Here is an 11,929-nt window from a genome sequence, read left to right on the forward strand (position 1 = left end):
TTGCGCTAGGGGAGGTTCTTCCCCAAAGAAGCAATCAGACTTCGGAATGAGCTGCCCAGTTCAGGGAAATGGTGGAGTCAGCGTCCCTGGAGGTGTTAAGCAATGAATGGATGTGGCACTTAATGCCATGGTCTGGCTGATAGGGTGATGTAGGGTCACAGGTTGGACTCCATAACTTTGGAGGTCTTTTCTAACCTGATTCTGGGACCCCTTCCCTTCCACTTGTGGTTCAGTGGGTTTTATTATTTAACAGTGATGCTACCTGGAGTCCTCATCGTGTGGCCCCAGCGTGAAACCCTCGCGCTCGCTCCCGTCCCCAGGCGGAAGCCCACGGCAGGAGCGAGCGCAGGCAAACGCTGCCCAGCGCCGAACGCAGCACCGCGCCCGGCCCGCCTGCGCCTCCACCCGCACAACCCCCACCCTTCCGGGCGCGGGCAGGCCCGGGGCGCAGGCGCGGGAAGCAGGAAGGGAGGGCGGGGGAGAGGGGGGGCCCTGGCAGTGCGAGGGGAGGGTGCAGGGAGACGGAAGGGCCCGGGCAGTGCGAGGGGAGGGTGCGGACAGTGTGAGGGGAGGCTCCGGCAGTGCGAGGGGAGGGCGTGGGCAGTGTGAGGGAAGGGGCGGGCGCCGTCGCGCCGTGCGAGCGTCACGAGCAGGGGCGGAGGCGGCGTGGCCGCGCTGCGGGAAGGGCGAGCGGGGAGAAGCAGCCGGCGCCCCGCGCCCTCGGGCAGGTGGGTGGCGGGCAGGAGCCCGAGCCAGGCCGGCCGGGCTGAGGCGGAGCACGCCGCCGGGTACAGGAGAGCCCGGGAGGCCATCCGTCCATTGTGAGCGGGAGGGAAAAAGCGGGCGGGAGAGCCCATTCCCGAGGCGTGGGGGGGCCAGGCAGGCAGCGGCGGGAGTGGGTCAGGCCATCCATGGCTCTTGGAGAAACCCGTCCCAACTGCTGCCACTGCGCTTAATTAATACTGTCATTGAGTTATTAATGAGCGTTGCTGCTCAGGGACACACAGGTCCAGGGCGTAGCAATGACCCGGTCTCCTGTGGAAGTGTGACTAACTTTTGGTTCATGTTTCCTGCAGGATTCAGCGTTCCCATCCCTCGGCTGCTCCTGGCTGAGCCGGAGCTTTTCGCCACTGCACTTACAGCCTGGCACCTTGATGGAAACAGATGTTGATGGTGGTCCGAGGTGACGTATGACCGAGGAACAAGCCTCCTGTTTTGTTTTGCCACAGCTGCACCGACTTTGCCTGGCCTTGTATCTGGCATTTAAATTGCCTCTCCTCAGACAATCAGTTTTTCTTGAGTTAGAGTCTAAACTGGGCTTCAGATTTTAATAACTACAAAGGTTTAATGTGATTCTTAAGTGTAGTCTGACGTACCGTGTCAGGAAGAAGTTCAGTTGGGAAAATGGGCGTATGACTCTAAATATATACATTATTTTTACTAGAATAGAAATTAGAAGAAATTACTACTACTTGTACTAATGGAAATTACTAGAATCTGAAAAAAAAGACTAATCACAACCCTTGGTATTTCAAACCAAAAGTTTCAGTCAGAACAATATAAACTGTGTAATACATTTTAAGCAACACACATGCTGTGTTCGGCATGTGCTTTCTAACAGTTGTCATATTCATGAAGTCTCTAACAGATTGCATTCCAAGCTCTTCTTTTAAGGGAGTGTGTTTATCTTACATTGTGCCTGTTTTGCAGATATTTGTGGGGGTTAAAAGATTTGAACTCCAGCTAATAAAACAAGGGTTGAAAATTGAAGGATGGCAGCAAATCCTTCAGGACAAGGTAGGTTATAATCTTAAGTATTCAGGGGAAGAAACTGTGCAAAATATCAATGAAGTCACCATAACTGTAAGTGCATTTTTATGGAAAGATGAAGAAAGGAAAAAAAAATAGGGCTGAAAGCATCAGAATGGCAGCAGTTCTCTCACAGGACAAGGTACACACACATTTAATGGTTGAAAAAGACCACTGATGGCTGGGAAGCTCTGAATTACTGAGCATAATGTTGCACTTGGGGCTAGGAAGTACCTATCATGACTGTGGTACAGTGATAATTTCCTGAAACTTACTTGGACACTTACTTGGTATTGAGCATGACTTGCAGCTATTGCACTCAACATCAGAGAACAGCCAGAAATCAAATATGTTCCATGTCATGTTGGGAAAAACAAGACCCAGACAGTAGTGTCTGGCACAGGCAGCAAGTGGCCAGGCCTAGGAGAAAAAGCCATTTAAAACCGTAATGGTAACTGCAATGAAATGTTCCTTTATACCAAGGTGCATCTCAATTGAATCCTTAGAATAATAAAAATCTTAGAAATGGTCCATCTATCCAGGCGCTGCCTGTGCTTTAGAGGGGGCTGAGGGTGTCACCAATAAATTTGAAGGAGGCTCTTAAATCGCCCTCTAGAGGTGTTTTTTGGAAACTTTAGAGGAACTCTGAGGCTTTTCTTACATGGAAGAGCTGAGGAAAAAGCTTCTCAGGTATGGCTCTTCCCTTACATGGTTATGAGAAATAATTTCTGGGTTCAGTTTCCTAGCTAGTGGAGACTTTTTGCAGATACGTTTGTGTCTACCTCATGCAGTCCTGCAAACCTGGGTGGTGCTGGATGATGCTTCAGGGAGAATCATATGGCCTGTGTGGGTCCAAACCACAGATTTTACTTGCTCCTTGTTGAAAAGGAGGTAGTTTCTGGAATGCTTATAGGGATTTTGTGAGGTAATCCCTTTGCTTGTGTGCAGCAAGGCCAGAGCATGCATTGTGTGTAACTGAATTAACTATTATATGTGAGTCCTCCTAGAGGAATCTCTCTGACATGAGAGAAATGTAACTGCTCAAGAGAATTAGAATTCTCCTTTTGGGCCCCAGAGGTGGAAAAAATACAGATTCTGCTTCAGGCAGAAATAAAGAGTTCTGGTATGGTGGAAGAAGAAGCTCTTGAAATATGAACAGAATTCTAAGTTTCAGGCTGTGGAAATTCTAGAGTCTCTTTATATCCTGAAAGTTGTTTGTGCTTTTGGCCTAAAAGTATGTGGAGGCACAGTCATAGCACAGTCATAGCAGCTAGATTGGCACTCTGTTCACTGAATCTGAAAAGGAAGATTGTGCTGTTCTGCGTTGAATTATGTCATTATCTGCACATTTTGCTCTTCCCCATCTGAGTCTGATTTGTGTGTAAGCACAGTACTTGAGAACTTTGCAGCCATAAAACTCAATTACCTATATTCAACTATGTATGCAGGCACAGCCTAAATACTAATGTATTTTTAAGTAATTCAACTTCATTTACTGAATAACCAGTACACCTTTTGTTTCATTGTCACACAAAGTATATGAAAGCATATCCAGATGTAAATTGTTACTGAGAGTATTGGCATGCAGCAGACTATTAGATGTTGTTTTGAGATGCCAGTCATCATAAGCAAAAGAGAACATCAAAGTAGAATTACTTAATTTTTTTCGCAAGTGGTGTGTGTTTAATAATGTCTTTAGATTCTGCTTTTTAAGAGCATGCTGCCTCACTTGATGAATGCTGCCATGTACAGAAACATGCACTTCAGTGAAGAAACTGCTTTAAATCCTTTCTGAATGGAGCAGGCAGGGCAAAATGCAGTGTCTTTCAATGTTCAGAACTGTGAGCTGACATACAGCTTTGAAAACATTTTCTGAGTAAAAGTGTATCTTGGAAAAAGGAGGGCTATTTAGTGCTGTTACACAACTATGGACAAATGATAAATAGTGCATCTAGGAAAAAACTTAAATGTGCTGTGAATTAAAAACAACAAATCAAGGAAACAGATCACGGAAAAGATAATCAGTGAAAAGCAAAAATTAGAAATAGATGAAGGTAATCTGTTGGTTGCCATGAAGGATTAGTTAGAGGAACTAACAGGTAACAGTTAGATAGGGTGGTGGATAAGATGTTGAGATTAGGTGAAAGAGAGAGGCTTGCTATGAGCTCTTAAAGCTGCCAGTATCACTCAGCAAGGTTTCAGCTTTCTCTGGCTTTCTGCTTTTCATGTGCAGAAAATACGTGCAAGTAATCTGTCCAGTCCTGCACAGATACAAGGTTTGATGACAGAAATAGAGGTGTCAGAAAGGTTTAAATTTTACATGTCCCGAATCTGCTACATTAGGGAGTAATCTGAGGATCTAGGTGCTCAGTTTGACATCTGACACTGCCATTAATCTATTTAGCTGCCTTGAACAGGTCATTTTATGTCAGGACTCATGTCAGCAAAGCAGAGAAAAATATTAATAAACTGCAATATTTGAACTGTTCAAACTCTACATATTAGTGCAACTCAGCCCAGTGAAGGGAAGTCTAAATTTAAAGCTCTACTAGGAAGTTCCTGTGTCTGAAAATCTGCATTCACTTTCACAGATGAGAATCTGGTCTGTTCTAAGGACGGCTTTTGATTTTTGCATGTCCGCATTTTTACTACTAGAGAGCAGAATGGACAAATCTGCAGATGAAAGACTACTCTTATTTATAATTGAAGTGGGAAACTTCAGTAGGAGTTTCAAGCTGGACTTCTTGAAAGCATTTTGGGTTCCATGACTGGGAAGAATCTAAATTAAAGTTTTGCTTATGTATTGCCAGATATAGTTAATTATTTTCTAAGGGTACCAGAATTTCTCTGTAAAACGGATTTTTTATGTTCCACTCCCTCCATTGTTAACCTTTAAATGAACAGGCTTTACTTTGCACATTGAAGAGGTTAACCTGCAGGAACATCATATTGCTCAGCTGAGGAGTACTAACATGTATACTTTGAAAGTGCTCCTCCACTTTGTTTGGAAAGGCTTTTTTCACCTTACCAATATCAAATTCTCTTAAACAACTTTTTCAACACAGCAGGTTGCTAATGGTCACTGTCGGAATTCTAGTGCAAAATACTGCTTTAGAAAAACCCAACTAAGAAACAATAAATCAAAAACCACATCAGAAAGCTCTTAGCAGAGGTAAAGAAACAATACTTGGGTTTCTTCTGAATACCTCTAGAGTTTCTTGCACAAGGTACTGTAACAAGACTCAAAATAGAAGACACAACCTTCTACAGTTTCTGATCACTGTTTAAAAACAGCATTTAAAATATGTCAGGCTTTTCTGAATCATGCCATCTGCTTCATGATAAATTTAAGCATATTTAATCTTTGGTTTTTTAGATCACAAAACTTACATTAAAAATGGTATCCTTTTTCTTTCCTTAATCATAATATCTTCTGAATTCCAAGGATGCCTTTAAATTTGTGCACTACAGGATAAGCAAGCAGTGTTAGAAGGGTGCTGTGTAGTATGTCAAGTATAAAGTTTTGGGATTAAAATTTTGTAGAATGAGCATACAAACACAGTTGTTTTAGATCAGACCCTGTAAGAGATGTTTCAGTCATCCTATCCGCACATTGCCTCCAGAATTTACAAGACAGTAGAGTCTGGGCTGGCTACAGCTCAGAAGTACTGAATCCTAGCTTGTTGGCAAGATTTGTTAGCCTTTGTGTGTCAGCTGTGTTTTAAGGTTTCAGATTTGTTGCAAGTACAAGGTCTTAAAAAAAAAAAAAGAAGATAGTGTACAATACCTGAAGAGCAGAGAAGAATCAAAGGCCTGAATCAGTACACTCGTTAAACAGAGTTAAAGTGGAGCTAATGCCACATAGGAAGGAGAGATTAGTGGACAGAAAAGTACCAGTTAGTGAAATGTAACTGAAAATCTCATTAGCAAATGCTGAAATTTTTGTGGCTGATCTTACATAAAACCATAGTACAATATAATCAAAAGACTGAGCTCCTTTTGAGAACTTTTGAGACACTGAAGTTTATGGGTGTGTATGTTGGGCATGGTAGAAGAAAAAGAAGACAAAGTGATAGCAAGGCATTACAGATTTTTGTACAAATTGTTATTTGGAGTTGAAGGTTTCTCTCTGGTAATTGTCTCCTTCATTAAGCCATGCAGATGAAAGGAATACTGGATTATGTAACTGAGCATCAGGACAAGGTCTGTCAAAGAGGATGAACTTTGAGTGCAGCTACTGAAAATAAATCATTTTACCTTGACATGCTAATACTATCTTTAAGAGTTACCATGTAAGGCCTTCCTATTGGCTGTGGGCTGCAATGTTTTAGTGCTGTCTAAGACAGTTCTCCCGGCAGGAGCACTGCACACAGCAATTTCCAGTGGGAATCTTGGACTTTTTGTGTGGAGAAAATAAAGGAGAACTTGACTTTTACTGCTATTTTTTCTTTTTATGATGTTGTCACAGCTTGTTGTTTGTAGAACAGCAGCAAATCAGAGATTCAAAAAGTGTGTATTTCTGACACGAGGAGTGTCCTGGGTGGCAGAGAGGTGTGTAAGAGTCGGCTCTGGAGCTGCTGTCCTCAGCTGTTCTGTTCAGGCGTACTGGGCAGCAGGGACTCATGCATCTGGTTTGTTTGAGGGCTGCAGTGAGATCCTTTATTATGAGTCCTTTGTAGATACAGGAGTTTTGCCATGCTTGCATTTAGAAGGAAACTCTGAAAAATACAAAGATAGCAGCTATTTGGGAGTTTTTGAAATTCTCTCAAGTCACACTACTTCCTGACCATGTCTCTAGTATTCTGGGTCTCTTTGGAAGAATGATGAAAGCAAGTGGAGGCCACATTTTTACATTGTGTACAGACAGTTTAATAGTTTAATTTTGCTTCTTTATTCCAGCATTTGCTCATACTCAGAATAAGGGTAATTTGTATAGGACACAGTACATTTAAACTTTCCTGCATAGATTGAATGAAAGATGTTTGTATAAACACATGTGCAAGCTTAGTGATTTGCTCATTCTTACCTGTTATATATATAATGCTGTGTTACAATTTGAGTTCGCTGACATGAGAAATTAAGCCCCATGCATATATTACTCCATTGTTATTGTTCAGTTGAACATTCAGTGACTACATTCTAAATTTAGAACCTGGTAAGTTTACTTCTTTTTTTTTTGGAAGGTAGCTGTTTGATCATAAATCTTGATTGTAGCTCCAGAGCTGGCTTGGGAAGGGGTGACTTGAGTTAAAGCCTCTATTTAAAATGTATTAATATGCATGATAGCTTATGGAAGCTATTGCATGCTGAAAAATGAAGCCTATTTAATAATAGTCTTTTCAAATGGGTACCAAGCTTTGAAGATCAGTGTATTCATCTTAGAGTAATTTTCTACAGGGACTTCTGATTCCACAGGATTAGGGCTGGGCCACAGAAGTCAATAAATATCTCTAATATTTTTCTGTCATTCTCACCAGGTTTCCAGAATAAAAATAGGGTTGCAATCCTGGCAGAACTAGACAAGGAGAAGAGAAAATTACTTATGCAAAACCAGTCTTCCACAAATCACCCTGGAGCCAGGTATTTTATGTTCTTAGACATGTTTGGACATCACTGATTACATCAAGGAAAAAAGCCAAACAGCTAGTGAACTGTAAACTTATATAAATACTTAACACAAGTGTTTTCTGACCATCCTTAATAACAAGGCAGAGTTAATAACAAGGCAATTGCTCTTTAGGAACATATTAATATTTAAAATTGTTTACACAGCATGAATTTTGGCTTATATAATTGCCATTTGAGAATCAGAGAAGCAGTTATGTTTACTCAAGTGTATTAAAGTCTACCATAAAGAAAAATCAGGAAGCAGACATGGAGAAAACACTTAATTATTAAGCTGAAATGCTCTGGGGAATGGAAGTAGCAGACCATTAGGCCCAGGATTCCTTGTGCTTAGAAAAAAAAACAATTGGAGCAGGAGTGAGTTATTCTTGAAACTCCCTGTGTGCAAGACAAAACCAGTTCATGTTACAGCAGCTAATCCTGTAAAAGGTGCTGTGTTTTAGGGATGATTCTACATCATAAAGTGTAATAATCTAATCTGAATTGAAGGGCTGTTACTAGGATTTCTCCCATTCAAGACAAGAAGATCAGATTTTTGTCATAAATCAGTAACTAGAAAATCACACAATAATTTATGTGGAGAAATTGAGATCTTTAAACTTTGGGGTTAGTATGGAGTGAATGCAGTGCCACATTCTAGACAGTGTAACTCACAGCACCTGTACAAGAGTCAAATACTCTGACTACAGTCTGAGAGCTGCCCATGTCTTTTTTTCAAAGAGATTCCACGGCACTTTTAATTCCTTCATAATGTCAAAAAACATGCAGAATACTTGAAATTGCCTGATGTAGACTTCTGAGTGAGGTAAGAAATTATTATTAATAACTGCATGTGGTTATTTTTTGAGCAAAATTGTTGGAAAGAAAATCAGAATATACTGTTGTGTACAACTCCTGACTCCTAGCAACAGTGTTTCTGTGCTTCATATAAGTCTGACAGAACTTCAGGGAGTGCTTTGTACTCTCTTATTTCTTTAAGAAAATATAACACTGTATTCTAGCGAGAAGAATTAGAATTTTCTAGTTTTTAAGGTGGACATGGGTGGAACCTACTATGCAGCAATCAGACTCTCTGCCTTGGCATGGTGGGCTTATGTGTGATTTTTGAGAAGCTGACAGTTTTTTGACCTTTTGTGCCAAAGGTCTTGGACCACAGAGTTGTCAGAATTGCAACCATAAAAATTGTGCAAACTTGACCCAAAGAGCTCAATGCATAACAGTGGCAGGGAGAATGTAAGGGTGAACGAGTTAATTGATTTCTGGCCTTGGTATGTGAAAATCCTGTCCAAGAACAGATGACCTCTTTTGAAAAATGTCACCTTATGGTGGAGCCTTAAGCGTGTCTACAGAAATCATATTGAAAAGTTAGAGGGTACAGATTAAATACAATTTAAATACCTCCAAAAACACTTAAAATACTGTGTTTAAAATGAATTTTCCAGCAGTGAACTTACCTTAATACTTACCATAAGCAAAAATTTTCTTGAATTGTTTAGCTTATGTTATGCATTTAGGCTGGAGGTCTTTCCATGACCATGGCTGCTTCTCAAAAACTGATTTACTAAATCAACTGTTGACATTGAAACTGCTAATAAAATTCAGTTGATAATTTGCTTGGAATCCTTGTTATGTGTACTTCTTTCTCTGTGATGGGTAAGAGCAGGGTTTTCAGCAGCAGCCTCCAGTGACAATTTCAGAGGTAGCTGAGAATTGTCCTGCGATACAGTTCTAATGGAAACCCTCACCTGATTTCCATGTTACTTATATAGAGTTGGGGGCTTTTTATGTCTTCTTTTTGGTTTAAGAAGGCAGATAAGCTCTAAGGTATAAAAGATAAGGAAAATCGTCAGTAAATTTTAGTTTGAAATGCCTATGCTGCATTGAGGTAGATAAGCTAAATCAGTTTTAGGTACTCCAAGCTGTTACCAAGAGATCATTATTTCAGTTAACATCAATAGGAAGCTCCTTTATCATAGGTAGTGAACTGCTCTTCCCCCTGCCACCAAAGACCTGTTCGTATACTGAGGTCTGCAGAGCTCTTGTTAGTGCTTCTGTTTGTCACAGTTGTTCAGAACAGTAACTCGGTGACTGAGCAGTGGTAAGAGCTGCTTTGGAAATTCCCTGCGTTGTCTAACACTGCACCCCAGTGGTTTCATTGTCTCAACCCATGGGCAAAATCCACAATAGACTTCAGGTTTAGCGGGGTAGTAATTGTTTATGATAGGTCAAATGATAGCTGTGGTCACTCCATATACCCTTTTATCTCTTATATTTACAAATAGTAATTCCTAACAGTAACTGACAATTGTCAAGCCACAAGTGAAATGAGAGCTCAGGGAGTCCTGTTATCCGTGGCTGGAATGGCAAGAACACATGTTTTGGCTGTGGTCTGTGTCATACCATCTTGTTCTTTCTTGCAGCATTGCACTTGCAAGATCACCTCTGAATAAGGATTTCCGTGATCATGCTGAGCAACAGCACATTGCAGCACAGCAGAAGGCTGCACTGCAGGTGAGCTGGTGCAGTCAGAGTTCAGCTTGGCTCTGTTTTAGATGTGCATCCCTTAAGAGGGCAGCCCTGCCCCTAGAGATATTGAAAAGCCCCTTTTAGAGATTAGGTATCTCACATTTCTGTATTTGTCATAAGGGAAGTCTGTTTTGTTATGATTAAACCTGTCCTTGGGCATGGAGAACTCCACCGAGCCCCACAGCCATCTCTCTGTATCACTCCCTCCAGTTCGTATCTCAGACGGGGCTCAGAGAGCTCCCCTCGGCCTGCTGGCCCTGCTGTTGCAGCGCACTGTGCCAGTTAGCCTGGATCACTCCAAGGGCACGCTGCAGGCTCAGGCTAAATTTGAGATCAGCAGGGCTCTTCCCCAGTGGTGGAGGGAGGGAAGGAATATGCAGGACATCTAACTTGCTGGAGTCCAGCCTTTGAACTGTGAAAGGGCATGTAGGATTTCACAAAGGTGAAATTCCTGAGCCATACGGCAGCTGCCTTCCTCAGGTGAACAACCATACGTCTATATCACATGAGCAGAATCCTGGTGTCCCACGTTTGGGAGTGTGTCTGGTGGCACTCCATGTAGCAGCTGTCTTAAACCAAGACTTGTAAGCTGGTTATGGAAGGGAGGGGAAGAGGAAACATGGGGTCTAGGCGAAGAAGAGCAATCAGGAGTTGGTTTGCCCCACCTCCATAGTGTTTGCTGAAAAGAGCAGCAGAGAATGTCCAAGTTAGTTGGATGGATCTTGATGGGCCCTGTGCTGATGTGGCTGATCTAAAATGCTGGGTTTGAATTTAACTTACTAGAATCAAGGAGCAAACTGGGAGAAATAAATAATTAGTGCAGCAGAAATCATGAAATCTTAAATCATGTCAGTGCTGCAGAGAATTATGCTTTAACAAATGCTTTTCTCTTTCCAGCACGCACATGCACACTCCTCAGGATACTTCATAACTCAAGACTCTGCATTTGGAAATCTTATTCTTCCTGTCTTACCTCGACTTGAGGCAGAGTGAGGAATGTTGTTTGTCTCAGAAATTCAAGATCTGATTTTTGTCCATAGCAGGAGCTATCTGACCTTTTAATTTCTTTGTGTATCTTAAAACCTACATTTTTGGGGGGTTTTGGGAATACCATTCAGGAGTGTGAGCTCTAGTTATGGAGAAGTAGTGTTGGAAATTTTTTATCCTATATTTCTGTTCCTGTGTCGGGTCAAAGTCAAATGCAAGACTTTTCTTGAAGTGCACGGGGTTTGCTCTTCCCTGTTTCAGTGCTTCCTTTAAATAAATGTCCAAACCAGAGTCACCAAGAGATGCACAATCTGTCAGCATTTGTGTTTCTTTTTTTTATGTACAGGTATGATTTTTGTAATGAATAATGAAAATTATTTCTATCTATCAAAACAGACACGAATTTCTCAAACACATCAGCCAGTCTTCCTCCCCCACCCTCTCCTGTGCAGGAACATTTCTAGTGTACTGTTTGTAGCATCAACTTGTCTCAAGTCCTGACTTACAGTATGCCTGCCTCTCACCTTGTTTTGTGAAATACAAAAATGATTAAAGTGGGAAAAAAGCAAATGTTTCTAACAGTCTTTTTACAGACAAAATAAAAAGTCAGAAGTTCTCTGGACATTTCAGATGTAAAGTGTTCTGCAAAGACAATTCCATTTAAAAGGTCAAATTTTTCTAGTCATGCCTTTTTCAAAACTCATTTTTGTTCACTTTTTTCCTTGGTGTATTTATCTGTGGTAAACAATTCCAGATTCCTGCTGGAAGAAAATCTGTTGATCTTGAGGTAAATTATTTTGGAACTTTGATTGCGTTACCAGGGTAAAGGAGTTTGGAGTGAAAAATTGTTCTTGCACAAATTTTCTTATATCTCCACAGCTTTGCTTACACAGTTACGCTACTACATTGATTGCTTTGCCTATGGAGGCAAATTCTAGAAAACAGAAAAGAACAGGGCAACTTAAGTGAGAACAGTAAATCA

The 11,929-nt window shown here is 41.3% G+C and overlaps 1 protein-coding gene across 2 annotated transcripts; it reads left to right on the plus strand.

Annotated features, from left to right (window-relative positions):
• The first annotated feature begins 553 nt into the window (after positions 1-553).
• Positions 554-11,517, plus strand: INIP (INTS3 and NABP interacting protein). Of its 2 annotated transcripts, none has more exons than XM_063422820.1 (6): positions 554-821; positions 1,077-1,183; positions 1,711-1,797; positions 7,287-7,389; positions 9,855-9,945; positions 10,858-11,517. In XM_063422820.1, exons 3-6 carry the CDS (start codon positions 1,773-1,775, stop codon positions 10,951-10,953), a joined length of 315 nt encoding a protein of 104 aa, XP_063278890.1. In that variant the 5' UTR covers positions 554-821; positions 1,077-1,183; positions 1,711-1,772; the 3' UTR covers positions 10,954-11,517. The 2 variants fall into 2 exon arrangements, with proteins under 2 accessions (XP_063278890.1, XP_063278889.1); XM_063422819.1 differs by having other exon boundaries at positions 555-728.
• Positions 11,518-11,929: the final 412 nt, after the last annotated feature.

Source organism: Prinia subflava, chromosome Z (genome assembly GCF_021018805.1).
Source record: "Prinia subflava isolate CZ2003 ecotype Zambia chromosome Z, Cam_Psub_1.2, whole genome shotgun sequence".
In the NCBI taxonomy this organism is placed as follows: domain Eukaryota; kingdom Metazoa; phylum Chordata; class Aves; order Passeriformes; family Cisticolidae; genus Prinia; species Prinia subflava.